The sequence below is a fragment of the Mus caroli genome, unplaced genomic scaffold, assembly GCF_978045245.1.
Source record: "Mus caroli unplaced genomic scaffold, Mus_caroli_1 scaffold_3, whole genome shotgun sequence".
Classification (NCBI taxonomy): domain Eukaryota; kingdom Metazoa; phylum Chordata; class Mammalia; order Rodentia; family Muridae; genus Mus; species Mus caroli.
In genome coordinates this window covers 59,539,351-59,555,124 of record NW_028227258.1, presented here as the reverse complement: position 1 = coordinate 59,555,124, position 15,774 = coordinate 59,539,351, and the positions used below count along the sequence as shown (strand labels likewise).

Here is a 15,774-nt window from a genome sequence, read left to right as displayed (position 1 = left end):
CATGGCCTCCACAACTCAGGTTCAAATCTCAACATCAGACGAAAGGGAAAGGTAGGTCCGATCACTCATCTCATCATCCAGTACCCGCGTGGACCACTGTGGCTTTATGTACATCTAGGGCTCGTCTCATCCCAGGCTAAGTCTCTCTCATCCTCCTAAGGAGGGCTATACTGCCAAGACCCTGAATCTTCTTCAGTAATGGCACAGGCTCAAAGGCTGCTCCTAACACCTGGTTCTCTCCCCTAATTCCTGTTTGTACAGTTACCTGTGCCTCACGTCTGAGCTAGCAATAAGAAAGCGACATGTAGACTCACCATGTCTGCCAAAGCCTCCCCTCTTTCTCTGGCCTCTCTTGCTTGTGTGGGGTGCATCTGCTACTGACTCTAAACCTGGACCCTACCTGGGCTAGAGCTACCTTCTCAAAATCTCATCACACGAGCAGCCCCCAAGGTGGGCTCAAAACAAGCAGAGGAAATTGGGTGGAAAATACAAAAGCCACCATGGGCCACATGGAGAGAAGGCGGGGGTGGGGGGCTCAGTGCATCCTGGCCCGTGTTGACTAGAGCTGCACGTGAATGGCCATCTTTTCGTATTACTTTATTGCTTAAGAGAAAGGAATCTTCTCCCCCATCCCCCCTTGGAAGACAACAATGTTAAATCCTTCAGAGGCAGAAGGCAGGGCGAGGGTACCAGCTGGGTGCTGAGCCTCAGTACCCAGGGGAGGCTCGTGGAAGGCTATGCTGAGGTGAGAGACTCTGTGTGGCTGAGGCCCTGATGGAGCAGGCACTGGTGACCTGGAAGATGTCCCGTTCCTGCTGGGCCCAGCCAGGCAGAGGCAGCTACTCTCAACCCTATTTTACAGGCCATTCACATAACACTAAATTGCTGGGTTCCCTTCGAGTTTCTAATAGGAAAGCAAACGTCCACAAAGTATACCCCTCTTCACTACCCCCTGCGGGGAGCTTAGAAAGACTTCAAGGACTGAAAAGGTCATGGAGAACACACGCTTGCTCTAGGCAATTTCTGATTCCTTGAAGTCAGTCAGTCTTGCAGGCAGCAATCTGCCTTCCTGTGAAGGAGCTCAATGTGGCACTTTTGTGGCTCCCATGGCGGTCCCGTGGCACCAGGGTCAGTGCCTCTCATGAAGGGACAGGGCATCTGGCTCGGCGGCACGGCTGCCCTCTGCTCCCACTCACCCTGGGGTTCCTGGAGCACAGTGGCCTAAGAACTACCAGAGCGAGCACGTGGGTGGGCAAGCATCAGTTCCTTTCCTCCCCCCCCCCCCCAGTGTCCTCCTCCTCCTCCTCCTCACAGACCTTCTGCCCTGGACAGAGGTGGTGCTGGATTTTTTTCATACTCATTCTTAAGGCTAAGGTGGCAAGATAAGGTGCTTGGTGGAAAGCCAAATTCTAGACTCCAGGGCTGCCGTATCCTCACTCTCACAGAAACAAACCCGAAAAACGGAAGAGGGTAGAGAAGGAGGGGAAACACAAGGCTTACGGGTCAAGAAGTTATAGAGTTTAGGTTCCGATAGAGTTTAAACCCCTGACAATGGGGGATGGGCAGGGCAGTCAAAGCCACAGCTTGCCTTGGCACAGGTCTATATCAGCTCTGAGCCAGGGTGGAGGGCAGCAGGTAGCAGCTCTCCTGATGCTGGCTGCTCGTGGATGCTGGCTTTCAGGTGGGCAGGTACCCTCTTACCCACAATGACCAACTCTGAATGCCTTCGCCCTTCCTCACCGAGATCCCTAAATCAAAAGTGATCAACACACACAAATCAGAGGATTGATAAACCGCTAGGAGAAAACTAATTAGACAGGGGTGGGGGGTTAACCATTAAAAAGCTGCAGCTGGGGGAAACACACACTCGATTGTTACATATCAGAAAGTGCCGTGGGAAGAAGAGCTGTGTGCTGGTAAACATGTCCTCGCTCAGAACTTGACATGCAGAAAAGAGAGAGCGCCGAGTCCCACCTGAGATTAGAGAGGACTGGTTTTAGTGTAACACACTCGGTTGTAAAAATATCAGAATCCTCTTCTCACCCCCACCACTTCTACAATGTTCCTCTGTCCCTCCATCTCCAACCGCTTAATCCATCTCCATGGACATGAGCCTGCGGCGCTCCCGACGCGTCTCCCGCACCTCCTTCTTACAGCACCAATGGGAACTGCAGTACCCAATGAGGCAGGACAGGAGCCCGATGACTGTGGACAGGCCCACTCCGATCAGCAGCGGGTACTTGAAGGCGTTCAGCACTGGGCAGAAGACAGAAAGTGGAAGCATTAGTGTGGTACAGGGCTGGAGGGTAGAGAGCACCGGCTCACTCCTTAGTTCACCCCGCTTCCCCACCCCCAACTCCTGCAGCGGATCTCTGAGAGATCCCAGCTCATAAACCCCATACCCTGCACCTGGCATGTGATTCAGACAGGATCAGCTCAGCTTTGTTGAAGAAATGAACAAATGTCCCCCACTCAGTTCTGCGGAGCTGAGTACGGTGGCGGGTAGGGGGGTGGCACGCAATAAAGAGATTTTACTTGATGCCTTTGAATGTCAACTTCTTTTTAGGGTTTTGGCAGGAGATTGATTTTTAAAAGTCAGTATAAGGGCACCGCACATTGAACGGCAGATGCATCCTTTAGAGAAAAAAAAAAAGACTGAATAAATCAATTTCTATGCATCAAATAACTGAAGTGTACTAAAGGCGCTATTTTAAGAAACACTATAGTAAATTATCGAGCAAAGTGAATAATCACTCCCCGACTTGTTTGGTGAATCTGGGTTTTCATATGGAGTTACTTCAAGCAGAGTTTAAGATGCAAATGGGGCAGAGATGACAGAACTTTAGATCCCACCCCGGGAGGGCCACCTTCCCTCTCCCAGTGCTCTGGGTAGGTGCCTGCCTCTGCCAGGTCCTTAATGTTTGGAAAGATCTAAGTTTCCTAACAGCGGGATGGGAGACTACTGTCACGTTTTTGTTTTTGTTTTTGTTTTTTTCTTCCAGGAGGTGGACCAGAAAGTATGTGGAGCTCTGTCCTCCAAGCAGGGCATGGCTGTCACCATCTCTGGCCAGACTGGCTGTACTTCCATGCACAAGACCCCTTTCAAGAGCAGATGTACTAATGTTTCCATTTGGGGAGGGTAGAGAAGTGGCTCACGAGGCCTCTTCCCTCCACTGGGATATATATGTGGTTAGTAATTACTGGTGAGTATGGCGGAGTGGGGTGGGGGCTGGGGAGTCTTCTCGATGCCTGGATTCTACCCATACACCTGTCATGCTATACACTCACTGGATTCTACCCATACGCCTGTCATGCTATACACTCACTGTATTCTACCCATACGCCTGTCATGCTATACACTCACTGGATTCTACCCATACGCCTGTCATGCTATACACTCACTGTATTCTACCCATACGCCTGTCATGCTATACACTCACTGGATTCTACCCATACGCCTGTCATGCTATACACTCACTGGATTCTACCCATACGCCTGTCATGCTATACACTCACTGTATTCTACCCATACGCCTATCATGCTATACACTCACTGTATTCTACCCATACACCTGTCATGCTATACACTCACTGTATTCTACCCATACGCCTATCATGCTATACACTCACGGGCTCACCAAGCTGGACTTGGGTGGAACTGTTTTTCTGGTCAGTCACAGTCCTCCTCATCCGGGGCAACTATAAGTAGACGCCTCAGAAAAAGTCACCCAACAGAAAAGAGAAGTGAGGAGGAGCTGGAGTTCAAAGGTCCTTCTCCTCAGACTGAATGGCCACTAGGGAAACACTCTCCGTCAATGCTTCTCACCCTTAAGCATCTGGAGTTCATTCTCTCCACACAGTCGTTCTGAGTCGCCGAGCACTCGGAAGCTTTCACGGGGCAGACTCACTTCTTAGGGACAAATGCCCAGCTCAGGGAGGCGGTGGTGGGGGTAGGGGACAGAGGTCTGACTAGTTAGGCTGGTCTGGGAGGGGTGAGTTTGGTATGGGTCAGTAGAGACACTCTACTACACTACTGTAGGGTTCCAAGAGGTCTCCACTCTGCTAGAGGCTCCGGGAAGCCTTCCTTTTCCAAGAAATAAAACAATAGGTGATTGGAGGTAGAGGTGAGAATATCAGGAGTTCAAGGGTAGCCTTGGGCTAGACAGTGGATTTGAGGCAAGCCTGGGACTTATGAGACCACATCTCAGAAACAGCAGGTAAGCAAGAACTGTCAGTCTTTAATCCATAGCCTCACCTGGAGACCTCTCTGCCCCCACATCGCAGAAGCCATGCCCACCTTAGGATATGGGGAAGTGGGTTTCCACTGAATCACAGAGGAGCCAAGGCTCCTAAAAGTCCTTCCCCAGTGGTGTTACCAGGCCAGGACTGCAAAGGCAGCAACTTGCAAAACCGCTTTGGCCTGAGCCAGGCCCTAGAGGAAACACAAGGTGGACCAAACTATAGAAGCCTGAATGTATGTGCTGCGGTACTTAGATACCCAGAGCGGGAGGGAGCTCACCGTCCATCTTCACAGTTATAAAGATGGGCCTGGAGTGGATCTCGGCTTCCCTCTGCCAGGAACCTGTCGGTGACCTCACCCAGGGAGTCACAGAACAGTAGTAGTTGCCAAAGTCCTGGTCCTCAGAGCCATGCACTTGCAGCAAGAATTCGAGCACGCTCACTCGCTCCAGGCTGACAGTACTCTTCCAGTCCCTCTGGCCTGTCGTCACGACTCCCTTCCGGTCCAAGGAGGAGAGGAGGATGGGAGCCTTGTCCAAGCCAAAAGAGTGTACCGCAAACCAGGATACATCGAAGGCCATGTCATCTGTGGATTACGGAGCCAAATGCTGAAGTCAGAGTGTGAGCAGAAACGATGTACACATTCCTGTGTGTGCAACCCTTACACGCTCCTGTGTGTGCAAGCCTTACTCCTGGCCAGGTCTGTCCTGTATGAACCTCCAGGCAGCCTGTGATGATATCACAGCCTCTCCTGTGCCAAGGTCACACAGCCACAGATGGTACAGGATTAATTTACACAATGTGGAAACTGAGGCCACATAGTAGCTTGACCACTCCCACCCTAAGGAACCACAGGAAGAAGATCTGGGGCCACAGACAGCCCTGTGTGTGAAGGCTGGGCACGGCATGCAGGGTCCCCGGGCACTTCATGCAGAAGAACCAAAGACCGCACATAAAATAAATTGTACCAGATTTGAAGTTGTAGACAGTTTGGATTTTATTGTTCACTGTGGTTTGTGCTGTTTTATTTTTTTCTTCCCCCTTGCAGAAGTATTTAAGTTCAAAACAAGAGGGGGAAAAAAATCAAGCTGAGAAAATTGAACACAGTTAATAGTCCCAGAGAGTAAAGCTAGTGAATCATGAAGTACTCTGTAAAACTGAGGTTCTAACAGCCTCAAATAAATTACAACGGGCAGAAGAGAAAGAGGATGGTATAGGATTAATTTACACAATGTGGAAACTGAGGCCACATGCTAAACCCAGACCCTCATCCCCACCCTGACTGGACAACCCAAGCCAGCTGTTGAGCTTCAGAATTCATCCAGAAGGCATGTGGGGATTGTGGACCAGAAACACAGTCGCATCTTAAACCTGCTTGGCAAAATTCCTTTTTCTAAAAAAATACTAAGGACTGAACCCAGCGCTGTGCTGGGCAAGTGTTCTATTGGAGCTACAACCCTGGCCCGGGACCTTTTATATGTCAGCTTTTGCTGGACAACAAAAAAACAATAGCTATTCATTCAGGGAAAGTACATTAATAACTTCAAAAACACATTCTAAGGCAAACAGATGTCATCCAGACCAGGTAAGACAGAAGGGAGCTCAACTCAAAGTGGGCATTTCCAAACAGGTCCCAGTGATAACTCCACTGCTAAGGCAGCTCCTCTCTCTCCTCCACCCGCCCCAGGGGCACCTCAGCATAAACAATTCTCAGCAGGCAAGTCTCTGAGACCAGCGTGGTGGGGATGCATTAAGTGCTGCGGACTGCCTAAGTCCCCCTCAGCGCCAGGGCAGAGTGGGCTCTGCTACCCAGGGAAACTCTGCGAGTCTAGAGTGGCTACCAATGATAAAGCATAGAGGTGTTCCCATTACGTCATTCTCTTGTGCATCATAGGATGCTAAGGTGGCTAGCCTGGGCCAGAACTCCAGTACCTTCTGGCCACATGACCTGAACAAGCCATATTAGTTTATTGCACAATGCAAATTAGCAGGGCTCTGGAGAGACAGCTCAGTGGTTAAGAGCATTCACTGCTCTTGCAGGGAACCTGGGTTCAGTTCTCAGCACTCATGTCAGGTAGCTCACAACTGCTTACAGCTCCAATTCCAAGGGATCTCTTATCCTGTTCTGGCCTCCACAGTCAGACAGACAGATAGACAGTGTACAGACACACATAGACAAACACACATACACTTTAAAAACTTAAAAAAAAAATCCAATTAACAGCGTGGGCAAACACTGACTGGCAAGAACCACTCCCAGCCCACGTGTTTCTGTGTGTGGCCCCTGGAAGCCCGGCCCGGGGGACAGGCAGGCAGGTTTTGTTCTGTGTGAAGGGGCAGTGCTAGTAACCAGAGACCCTGCAGGCCTCACCAGCATCTGGGCACAAAGTACTGGGTAGCCATTACATTGGGGTGGGTGCCTGGCTCCTTTAGGACTTCCGTTCAAAGGTTCATGTGGCTACAAGCTCAGCATGGACGTGTTTCCCAGAGAAGGACCCAGCGGGAACTAGTGATAATAAAAGTGACAGTGATAAAGGGACACACCCTCACCTCCACATGTGGCTGACAGGTAGATGCCACTAGAAGGAAGTGCATGAGGTACTTGTCAAGGATGTGGGCCCCTCCTGTGGGCATCTGCTGTACTGAGCCACCCATCTCACCACATACCCTGGCTAAGTACTAGACGCTGATGTGCTCCGACTGGACCATTTCCAGAACATGGAAGTCACCTCACCTGGGTGAAATGCCTCACAGAGGCTACAGAACACCCTTAACACTCAGCCACTCAGCCTCTGAGCAATGGCTGAGCAGCAAGGACAGGAAAGTCCAGCTCCTTAGCTGCCCTCAGCACCAAGTACTATGAGCATAGTGACTGGGCCCCATTCCCTTGCACCCCCACAGCACACTCTGGAGACCCCCCACCCCCCCCATGACTCACACTGCCTCTGCTCTGCTTCAGACCGTGGTGCCACCCACGCTTGGCCGCTCCCACCCTGCTGTGACACAACAGTGCCTTGGCTCTCAGCCCACTTATGCAACTTTCCCACTGAGAATTCCTTCTCAGAGCCATGGGATGAATGAAAAGAGAGAAAAAAAAAAGAAAGAAAAAAGAAAAAGAAAGAAATTACGATTTGTGTTTAATTATTCAGAATCTTCCACCCACACAGAGCAAGAGTGCAAAGTTCTGGAAAATTGTGATTTGCAAGATACCAGCTACCTATAGCTTTTGCAATTACATCGGAGAAAAGAGGTTTACATGAAAGGCACAACTGGCGACCTATTAATTTGCTGAGAAAGAGCATTTGGGGGGTTTAATGTCTGTATATCACAAATGAACTTTCAAACAGCATTGCGCTATGCAAACTTTTAAGGAGTTTTTGCTTGCCTTTCCCTGGCAGTCTTTCCTACCTTTTCCTTCATTTCCATGTTCAAAGATACCTTTGTGCCTCTGCGCCTCGCAGCTTTGGTACAGCAGCAGTTGCTCTCTTCAGAGCTCGACTTCTCATGCTTGACATGATGTCTCATGCCTCACATGCTGTACAGAAGCCCTAAAGGAACCAGGGAGCCACTCCCATCATAATGGCTACCCCGTAGCTTACTCCCAGATGCTGGTGAGGCCTGCAGGGTCCCCCATCTTTGGTTATTAGCACTGTCCCTTCATACAGAACAAAACCTGCTGCCTGCTTCTGGGGCCATGCTTCCAGAGGTCTACACACAGAAACACATGAGAACTCACAGAATTTGGCTAGCTTTGTGCATGACTTTGCTAGGAATGGGGTGGGGTTGGGCAGTGTCAGGGTCACAGTGGGTGGTGGAAGGGAGAAGGGCAGGCCTCAGCAAGCTAGGCTCTTCACAGAATCTTTGGGGAAAGGCAAAGGTGGGTATAGTCCTGCTCAGCAACAGGGACAACACCCTAAGGCCTTTAAGACCAGAGGAGCCAATAAGAGAGGGATGTCATCTGGTTGCTTAAGGCACCAAGTAGAAAATGCATGAGGGATGGGCCCAGGATTCTGAGGCATCTGTTGGCAAGGTTAATCTTTTCTGTAAAGAGAAGATTCACAGAACTGGGGACATGGCTTGGGACAGACCGGGTGTGCACAAGGTTCCCTCTTCAGTAGAATGGGAAAAGCTTTACAAAGATATCCTAAAAGTTATAAATGACATCACTTCTCCTCTATTCTGTATTCTGCCTCGGGTGCAAGCTCTCGGGGGTAGATCTTGAGCATGTTCATAGCTCTACCCCCAACATCTTTAGCTGCTCTGTGTACTGAAGGGATGAATGACATGGAGCAGGAAGAGGAATCTGTGAGTGGGTTTCTAACCAGGCCACAACAAGCCAGGAAGAGATCTACTGACTGTCCTGAAAAGTGTTTCAAATCTCCCAAAAGATACACAGCCTCACAGAGCCAAGCCAGCAATGAGTCAGGGAAAGTGATGGGCTGGTTAGTCTTTTGTCAACTGGACACAAGCTACAGTTATCTGAAAGGAGGGCACCTCAATTGAGAACATGTCTCCAGAAGATCAGGCTGTAAGGCATATCCTTAAATTAGTGACTGATGGGAGAGGGCCCAGCCCATTGCGGCTGTTGCCATTCCTGTTTATAGAACCCAGGATGGGTTCTACAAGAAAGCAGGCTGAGCAAGCCATAGGGAACAAGCCAGTAAGCAGGGACCCTCCAAGACCTTTGTCTCAGCTCTGCATCCAGGTTCCTGCCCTGTTTTGAGTTCCTGTCCTGACTTCCTTCAATGATGAGCTACAATGTAGATATGAAGCCAAATAAACCCTTTCCTCCCCAATATGCTTTTGGGTCATGGTACTTCATTGAAGCAACAGAAACCTTGACTAAGACAAGTGAAGATCAACAGACAGTTCAAACTCCAAGTGACAGTGACAGGCGACAGGAGAAACATTTACAGAAGGCAACGGGGGTGGGGGAGGAAGAAGGATGGAGGGAGGTACCTGGGTCCAGCACAGCTCCTTCCACAGTGACGATACAGAACAATTTGATGAGATCTCCCCGGGTGACGGATGGTGTGTCTGAATGCACAGAGGCATTAAATATGGGACCTGGAAGACAGTAATGTGTAAGATGCATAATCTTCTTTCACACAAGTTCAAAATTCATTCCTAAAGCTCCAAGAGCATCTAAATGTGGTTCTCTTTTCTGGGAATTGGTCTAGAAAAAAACAAAAAACCATGAAATAGGCCTTCTAAGATCTCCTTTCTGTATGCAGAGACAGTCGAATCAGGGACATCTACCTGAATTCACTCTTGACTAACTCTGAATGGAACGTTCTCTGCTTGACAACCACAGCTTTGCTTGAAGAATATGCTTACTTCGCGCCCCCCTCCCCACCCCCAAGCTGGTAAGCTTGGGCTGCTGTCACATTCAGTGTAGTTCAAACTAGCCAGGGTGGTGTAGAGATCAGAGGGTCAGGAGCTGACTGCATGTGCTTTGGGCAAGTGGCCTCTGTATGTTCTGCAATACTGATGGGGACAGAACCCTGAGACCCCAGTGTTAAAGGGCTGCAATCCAGTTAGGAGAAAGACCCACCAATACTGGACATGTTTAGATAAAGTATGGTGGGGAGCTGAGAAAATGGCAGGATTTCAGGGGAAACTGAGGCAGCTTGGAGCATCCTTTAAAAGACCACCCAGGGTGGGGAAGGCAGGGTGCATATGGGAGTGCTCTATACTTCTGAGTCAATTTTGCTAAAATTGAAGCTAAAGCCTTGATATATAGATATACATATCATACACACCATGTACATGTATATGCATGTGTGTGTATATATGTATGTACACATCTAGTATAAATTAGCATCAAACAAAACAGAACAACATCCTCCACTGAGACAGGCTTTGCCTTGCATCCCCCTGAGAATATCAGTGACTTAACAATCACTTTAAACCCACCTCTGATGCCTCGTAGAAAAGGGCATTTCATAGCTCAAGACAAACTGATCCCAATAGCTCAATGCCTAACTTTATATCTCAACGTCTAAAATCCAAGAACAGGAAAATGGGAAAGAGAGTTCTAGGACATCAGTGCTATGAGATTCTACTTGGATTTTCAGGAAAGCATAGATAGGTGGCCAGCTCTATAAAGAGAATGCTACCAGATTCATCACCAGCTCTACTAATCTAGCTCATAGAAGCTGAGCAAAAGCTTACTTGAGGAATAGGGACATCACTGCTTTCTTGTTCAGATTACCAGAAAGGGAAAGTACCCCAAAGTGTGTTTAAAAGCATCCATAAAAAGCTACTCACTCCATCAGGAGTGTGTGTGATAGGTCACACCGTCATAAGGCAATGGGCTGAAATGACTTTGTCTCTGTTCTCACTTCAATCTGATGACTAATAATAAGTCATTAAATGGCTTTCCTAGCACTAAGGATATGAATAACTTGAATGGTGAAGAAAGGCTGGTTATGGAGGTAGGGGCGTTACAAGACCTGGGGACTTAACTCCAGGGGCTGCGAACACGACAGGATGGCAGTCCCAGGAACAGGGGATGAACGAGGCACAGACAAACACACCATCTCCTTCAGATGCCTTAGCTCTGGCCCTAGCTCCCTTAGTATCTCATACTCTGGGCCTGCTCTGCCCAAAACTGTTCTGGAGAGTCAGGGCCAGCCTTACGGCTCTGAGCCAGTTCTGTGAAAATGGCTGCCAAGGCTATTTCTGTCGGCTCAGGGTGGCAGTGGCCATGTTCAACAGTGGATTAAGATTTTCCCTTAGATTAGAGACTCTGTAATAAACACATCTGCTCGGGACTTTCTTTGAAAGTTTGAAAGCATTCAGGTTCCTTCTGAGAGAACCCAAGTGACCAAATACTGACATGATTTATGTATTTTTCTTATTTAAAACAATGAAGAAAGACTTACATATCTGAACAAATGTCACTTTTCTTTATATTTCCAAAGAAAACCCTTCTGGGTCACAAGTCATAACTCCCAGTTCCCTACTGGTGGCTGCCGTGGGAACCAAGGCAGGGCTTGTGAGAGGGTCTGTGCTCTGTCTCACTATGCAGACAGGGCTGGAGAAGAAGGCCTTCATTGTAGCAAACAATTCACAGTAGTGGATTTCCTTCTAATGAAATCAATAGCTCGATGTTAAGATGGTCATTATTATAGAAGAATGGAATATTTAGAAATATTTTCATTATGGTCTATTTCTGTGGCAATTCTGTTTTGTGAAGGGATTTGTCTGGTTCACTTTGCAGACCACAGAGTATGACTTGGAATATTCAGAGAGCAGTCAGAGTCACTAGGGATCCCCGGGTTCCTAGTCTGCAGAAAGCATAGGGACCACTTGACTTGTAAGTACAAACATTGACACAACCGTATTCCAAACCCCATCCCCACCCTAGGAAAAGGCTTCTAAGAGCAGCGCTTTCCTGTAAGCAAACTCTGCATCCCATCTGCATCTCCAGCCAAGGGTCACGGCTAAGTGATGCTGCTCTATGCAGTCACTGGGCTGGTGTCTACCTAGCATTTATTGTAACAGGAGAAGCGATTATCTCACACTATGCGGGGAGGAAGTGGGTCATAAAAGCACATGTATAGCCAAGATGTCAAAGTCATGAAGATAACACTGAAGGAAAAGTTCTAGAAAGATGAGCATCTTAAATTAGTCTTTCATAGGGCAAGGAGGGGGGTGTGGTGTGATTGCTCTACTTTCTACTACTTGGCTCTATTTCAATTTTTTTATTAATTATTTTTTATATTAAGTGTGTGTCCATTTTGCCTGCATGCATGTCTGAGCACTACATGTGTCCCATGGAGGCCAGAAAGGGCGTCAAACCCCATGAGATTGGAGTTATAAACAGCATGAGCTGTGGTGTGGGTACTAGGAATCGATGGCAGGTCCTCTGGAAGAGTGCCCAGTGCTCTTAACCTCTGAGCCCTTTCACTCTATTCACACATTTTTATATTAAAAAGAAAAAAGGCTATTCTTTTTAAAGGCTGAATCTTACATCATCGGGTTTAAATTTCATGCTAGCCCTGATACCTGGGTCAGTGAAAGCCATGATCTAGTGGATCCCCTGGGAAACTTAGACCTCACTAACAAGAGGCCTAGGCTCGAGATTAGATGATAGCATGGTAGACCTGGGGAGGACTTCTTTGTCTTGGATCTTAAAGAGGACTACTGATGTACAGGAGGCAAAGACTCTTGGGGTTCAAACCAGTTTTTTACTGGGGGACAATCTGGGGCTCTAGTGTTGGGCTGGTCAATCAGGTGGCAGTTTCTAATTAAGGAGGGAAGAGATTACGACAATTCCACAGAGGGTACAGGTTTTAGGCAATTCATTCAACCCAGAAGTAAAGAGCTGCCATCGTGGGATTCAAAGAATTAAGAAATAGACCCAATATCTACCCCTAACCCAGAAATGCAAAGGATTTTATATTTTCCCTCTTCCACAAAACTGAAAGAATGATCGAATACTATGTAAATGTAAAATAAGGTGGAATTGACCATAGATACATAAGAAAAAGGACAAAATCCTGTGATCATCTCAATAAACACAGATGCAAGGGGAAAGAAATCATTTGGTAAGTCAAGAAGTCCCCACATGTGTCCATGACAGAAACACCCAACAAGGGCCAAGTGTGGTGGCACAGGCCTCTAATCCCAGCACTCCGGAGACAGAGGCAGTGGTTTCTGATTTACGTACAAACAGCTGTGACTGGTTTAAGGATTCCTTCATTTATAATTATGTGCCTGGCTGTGTGCACATGATGGTAACTGCCCAGAAAACCGATTCCCCGGGGACTGGAGTTAGAGTGGGCGCTGGGTGCTGAGAGCCACTCTTGGCTTCTCTGCAACCCCGGGGACTGGAGTTAGAGTGGGCACTGGGTGCTGAGAGCCACTCTTGGCTTCTCTGCAACCCCGGGGACTGGAGTTAGAGTGGGCACTGGGTGCTGAGAGCCACTCTTGGCTTCTCTGCAACCCCGGGGACTGGAGTTAGAGTGGGTGTTGGGTGCTGAGAACCACTCTTGGGTTCTTTGCAAAAGCAGCAAGTGCTTCTAACCACTGAGCCATCGCTCTACCCCAGAATGTGAATAATCTAATTAATGCACCTTGGTTTTGCTATATTAATTCAATCAATGACAGGATTTTTATAGATAAGTATAAATGTATGCATTCAAATCCCTAACTGGCATGCAGGACAGACTACTTAGGACTGTTGGTTGAATATTCACAGATGAAAATTCTTCATATGGACTGTCTGAATGAAATTGGAGATTTGAAGCTCTGAAAGCATCTTTCCACTGAAACACACAGACATGTATGTCAGAGCCTAGTGACACACACAGATGGGTGTGCCAGAGCCTAGGAACACACACAGATGGGTGTGCCAGAGCCTAGGGACACACACAGATGGGTGTGCCAGAGCCTAGGAACACACACAGATGGGTGTGCCAGAGCCTAGGAACACACACAGATGGGTGTGCCAGAGCCTAGAGACACACACAGATGGGTGTGCCAGAGCCTAGGGACACACATAGGTGGGTGTGCCAGAGCCTAGGGACACACACAGGTGGGTGTGCCAGAGCCTAGTGACACACACAGGTGGGTGTGCCAGAGCCTAGTGACACACACAGGTGGGTGTGCCAGAGCCTAGTGACATGCACAGATGGGTGTGCCAGAGCCTAGGAACACACACAGATGGGTGTGCCAGAGCCTAGGGACACACACAGGTGGGTGTGCCAGAGCCTAGGGACACACACAGGTGGGTGTGCCAGAGCCTAGGGACACACACAGGTGGGTGTGCCAGAGCCTAGGGACACACACAGGTGGGTGTGCCAGAGCCTAGTGACACACACAGATGGGTGTGCCAGAGCCTAGGGAGAAACACAGATGGGTGTGTCAGAGCCTAGTGACACACACAGATGGATGTGCCAGAGCCTAGGGACATACACAGATGGGTGTCAGAGCCTAGTGACATACAAACAGATGAGTGTCAGAGCCTAGTGACACATACACAGGCAGGTGTGTTAGATCCTAGTGACACACACAGGCATGTGTGTCTAGGTATCAAAACCTAGTGACATACACACAGACAGATGTGTAAGAGCCCAGTGACACACATACATAGACTGGTGTGTTAGAGCCTAGGGACACACACTGACAGGTATACCCTGATGTGTCAGAGCTTAGTAGCATACAGAAAGACAGGTGTGTCCAGGTGCATCAGAGCCTAGTGAGGCATCCCTAAAAGCAAAATATTTCACTTGAGAATATATACCTTATAGCTATGCTGTCTATAATGTGGGCTTTTCTGCCTTATAGCATGGTAATATTCCAGTTGCTAAAGATAAATTAATTTCTTAGTGAACATAGTAAACACCAAAGATAAATATTATGAATAATGATTCTTAAGAAACCAAACTGACAAGTGCATCAATACCCCAGCTCTGCAGCAACTCTGGTGATGCCCAATTATTTATGCAATCCAACACTGAGGAGCAGAGCAAGGCTGAGAGCCATCCCGTGTGGAGATGCTCCTGAGTAGGACCAAAGCTACAGTCACACCTGCATCCTGGAGTAGAAAGCCAGACCTGGCCTGGGCTCCAGCTCCAAACCATCCAAGCTATGTTTGTTTCTCTCCATGAAGTTCCTTGAAGTCTGAACTATGAGTTCCAGTCATTTTTTTACTTTTTAAATCCATTTACAAATAAACCAACCAAACAAACCCCAAAACCCAACCAAACAAAAACATTTGTAAGAGTGCTCATGACAGAATCAAAACAGTGGGGAAGTGGACACGCCCTGTCATCCGTCAGCTGATGAAATGATAACGTGTGACCTAAGCATGTCACAGGATAGGACTCAGTCATAAAAATGAATGGGAAGCATAGGGCAACATGGGTGATGTTAAGTCAGCCAGACACCAAGGTGACATACGCATGATGTATGTGTGTGACATATACAGGGAGGGAAAGCCCACGTACAGAAAGCAGCATGGGGCTGGACACTGCTGGTTAAGGGGTCGTTTCACTTTGATGCTACAGAATTGTTCTAAAATTGACATTGGGGATTGATGGTGGCACAATTCTGCGAATATATGAAAAGCCACAGAATTGTGGACCTTAAATGATAAACTACATGGTATATGAATTCTACTTCACAAACTCTTTGAAACAGTAAGGACAGGAGTTTGGGAGACAGCATGGTATGTAAGAGTGACTGCTGCCTAATAATGAATACCTGGGTTCAAATCCCTAGCACCCACATAAAAAGCTGGGTGGGGCCACATATGCCTATGACCCAGATCTGTGTGGGGAGACAGACAGAAGGATCCCTGGACTTTCTGGCCCTCAGCCTAGCTCCAGGCTCAGTGGGAAACTTTCTCAAGGGAATAAGGCAGTGACAGAGCAAGACACCTGACATCACCTTCTGGCAAAAGCACACAATGTGCACATAAGCCAGACTCATATACCACATACATACACCACTCAAATACACACACACACACACACACACACACACACACACACACACACACACACACACAAAATGAACAAATTA

At 48.0% G+C, this 15,774-nt stretch overlaps 1 protein-coding gene across 1 annotated transcript in view; it reads right to left on the bottom strand.

The window, feature by feature from the left end:
* Positions 1-1,290: 1,290 nt before the first annotated feature.
* Positions 1,291-15,774, bottom strand: part of Ptgfrn (prostaglandin F2 receptor inhibitor) — a 68,229-nt gene continuing 53,745 nt past the window's right edge. The window contains exons 7-9 of the mRNA XM_021158115.3: positions 9,199-9,306; positions 4,520-4,825; positions 1,291-2,256 (exon numbers count right to left, since the gene is read on the bottom strand). Of these exons, the coding sequence (XP_021013774.1) occupies positions 2,090-2,256; positions 4,520-4,825; positions 9,199-9,306 (581 nt within the window). The 3' untranslated portion in view covers positions 1,291-2,089. The remainder of the gene's footprint in view (positions 2,257-4,519; positions 4,826-9,198; positions 9,307-15,774) is intronic.